General features: G+C 49.8%; 1 protein-coding gene across 1 annotated transcript in view; it reads right to left on the reverse strand.

Moving 5' to 3' along the window:
* The window catches only part of arl6ip1 (ARL6 interacting reticulophagy regulator 1), a 7,132-nt gene that overhangs the window by 2,314 nt on the left and 3,511 nt on the right, over nt 1-1,307 (reverse strand). Inside the window, exons 4-5 of the mRNA XM_014034300.1 lie at nt 573-690; nt 412-496 (exon numbers count right to left, since the gene is read on the reverse strand). Of these exons, the coding sequence (XP_013889754.1) occupies nt 412-496; nt 573-690 (203 nt within the window). The remainder of the gene's footprint in view (nt 1-411; nt 497-572; nt 691-1,307) is intronic.

The following is a 1,307-nucleotide window of genomic DNA, read 5'->3' on the forward strand; positions in this document are numbered from 1 at the left end:
CAGGAAGTACTGAAACGGTTCAGTTAGAGAGTCAAACAGGAAGTACTGAAACGGTTCAGTTAGAGAGTCAAACAGGAAGTACTGAAACGGTTCAGTTAGAGAGTCAAACAGGAAGTACTGAAACGGTTCAATTAGAGAGTCAAACAGGAAGTACTGAAACGGTTCAATTAGAGAGTCAAACAGGAAGTATTTAAAACGATTCAGTTAGGAAACATTGAACCATTCATTAGTTGTTTGATTCATTTCCTAACAGGAAATAGTTCTGATTGAACTGTTTTTCTGAGCATCGAAGCTCAGATTTAAAGTTTTGATGTTTCTGTTGAATCATGTGGAAGAGTTCAGCTGTAAATAAACGTTAAAGAATTTCACTTGAACCGTCTGAAGGCCATGAGGGAACAGGAGCAGACCCACCTATCAGGTAGGTGAGCAGCAGGTTGTGGACCTGCTGTCCGATCCAGGCCACCGTCAGCAGGCTGCTGATCACTGAGGCAAAGTACTGCAGAGACCAGAACCACCCGTTAGAACTCATCCCAGATCCTGGTCCAGGTCCAGGTCCAGACCAGTTTACGTACCACTTTGGGTTTCTCCTCTTTGAGGGTGCAGAGACGCCTCCCCCAGCCCACGACCCGGCGCTGAGTCCTCACCAGGTTCCCACAGATCTCATGGAAGCGCTGCTGCTGCTCCGTGGTCCTGCACACAAACCCAGGATTAACACCTCCAACGTCCCGGTCCACTCAGAACCAGAACCAGAACCAGAGGGCGCTCAATGACATCATCTCTGAAACAAACGGACTGAGCTCAACTCAACTCCTGTAGCAGAACCTTTTCAGGAACACCTGAGCTGTCCACAGTGAGACACGTGTCCAGCTCTGACACCATGTCCAGTTTGTCTCAGTGGTGGACCCCTGAACCTGAACAAAGTCCAGCTGCAAGGACTGATGGACTCCTGTCCTAAAACACCCAGAACTCAGTGAGACCAACTCCAAGATCTAAACCATGAGAGACGGACAGTCTGGAGACAGTCTGGAGACATTCTGGAGACAGTCTGGAGACAGCCTGGAGACAGTCTGGAGACAGTCTGGAGACATTCTGGAGACAGTCTGGAGACAGTCTGGAGACAGCCTGGAGACAGCCTAGAGACAGCCTGGAGACAGCCTAGAGACAGCCTGGAGACAGTCTGGAGATAGTCTGGAGACAGCCTGGAGACAGTCTGGAGACAGCCTGGAGACATTCTGGAGACAGCCTGGAGACAGTCTGGAGATAGTCTGGAGACAGTCTGGAGATAGTCTGGAGACAGCCTGGAGACA

This window comes from Austrofundulus limnaeus, unplaced genomic scaffold (genome assembly GCF_001266775.1).
Source record: "Austrofundulus limnaeus strain Quisiro unplaced genomic scaffold, Austrofundulus_limnaeus-1.0 Scaffold2042, whole genome shotgun sequence".
In the NCBI taxonomy this organism is placed as follows: domain Eukaryota; kingdom Metazoa; phylum Chordata; class Actinopteri; order Cyprinodontiformes; family Rivulidae; genus Austrofundulus; species Austrofundulus limnaeus.